Below are 840 nucleotides of genomic sequence, written 5' to 3'. Positions count from 1 at the left end.
GGTGCGGGCCCCGCAGCTCCGGCCACATCTGCAGCTCCCCCTTGGAGGCGATGGTGGTGATCAGGATACCTGGGATGGGGAGGGACAGGTGAGCTGGGGGGCTTGGGGGGGATTTTGGGGGGTTTTGGGGTCGGTTTTGGGGTCGCCCCTGACCGATGGTGGCACGGATGAGGGACGAGGCATCGCCCAGGTGGTTCAGGCACTCCTGCTTGATGAACTCGGCCACGGGCGGGGGGAAGCTCTGGAAATGCGCCTTGACGTTGTTCTTGAGGATCAGCCCGCTCAGGGAGCGCGTGGGCTCATCTGGGGGAGGGGGAAACGGGGTGTTTGGAGGGGGGCCGGGAGCTGGATCGCCCACAAAATGGCTCCAAATGCCCCCGGTGGCCACTGGCACCCCCCCAAAAACCTCTAGGACCCCCTCAAGGACCCCCAGATTGCCCCCCACCTTCGGACTTGAGGCGCGTGAGCACAAAAATCAGGTAATTGTTGAAATCCGGGAACTGGTTCAGCTGCTTCAGCTTCTGTAGGGAGGTCAAGGAACAGGCAGGGACAAAAAGGGACACAGGGAGACAAGAGGGACACAGGGCCAGGGACACCCAGGCCCAAGGACGCCCATCCCACATCGCCCACCCCAATTTTCCCATCAGCACTAAAGCCACCCCCACCCCGAGGACCTGAACCCCCCAGTCCCAAGACCCCTGCCCTGAGAGGATCTGAACCCCCCAGACCCAATCCTGGAGCTCTCAGCTCCACTCCCGGGGGTCCTCCCCAAATCCTGGTGCTCCCAGCCCCATCCCGGGGGTCCCAGCCCCGCTCCGGGGGTCCCAGCCCCATCCCGGG

The 840-nt window shown here is 64.4% G+C and overlaps 1 protein-coding gene across 1 annotated transcript in view; it reads right to left on the bottom strand.

Annotated features, from left to right (window-relative positions):
* TNPO2 (transportin 2) overlaps positions 1–638 on the bottom strand; it is a gene marked incomplete at its 3' end in the record, with an annotated part of 6,269 nt that extends 5,631 nt beyond the window's left edge. The window contains exons 1-3 of the mRNA XM_017747050.1: positions 446–638; positions 154–303; positions 6–69 (exon numbers count right to left, since the gene is read on the bottom strand). Of these exons, the coding sequence (XP_017602539.1) occupies positions 6–69; positions 154–303; positions 446–623 (392 nt within the window). The remainder of the gene's footprint in view (positions 1–5; positions 70–153; positions 304–445) is intronic.
* Positions 639–840: the final 202 nt, after the last annotated feature.

This window comes from Corvus brachyrhynchos, unplaced genomic scaffold (assembly GCF_000691975.1).
Source record: "Corvus brachyrhynchos isolate BGI_N302 unplaced genomic scaffold, ASM69197v1 scaffold1881, whole genome shotgun sequence".
Classification (NCBI taxonomy): domain Eukaryota; kingdom Metazoa; phylum Chordata; class Aves; order Passeriformes; family Corvidae; genus Corvus; species Corvus brachyrhynchos.
The sequence above is the reverse complement of the archived record's forward strand: the minus strand, read 5'-3'. Positions and strand labels throughout refer to the sequence as shown.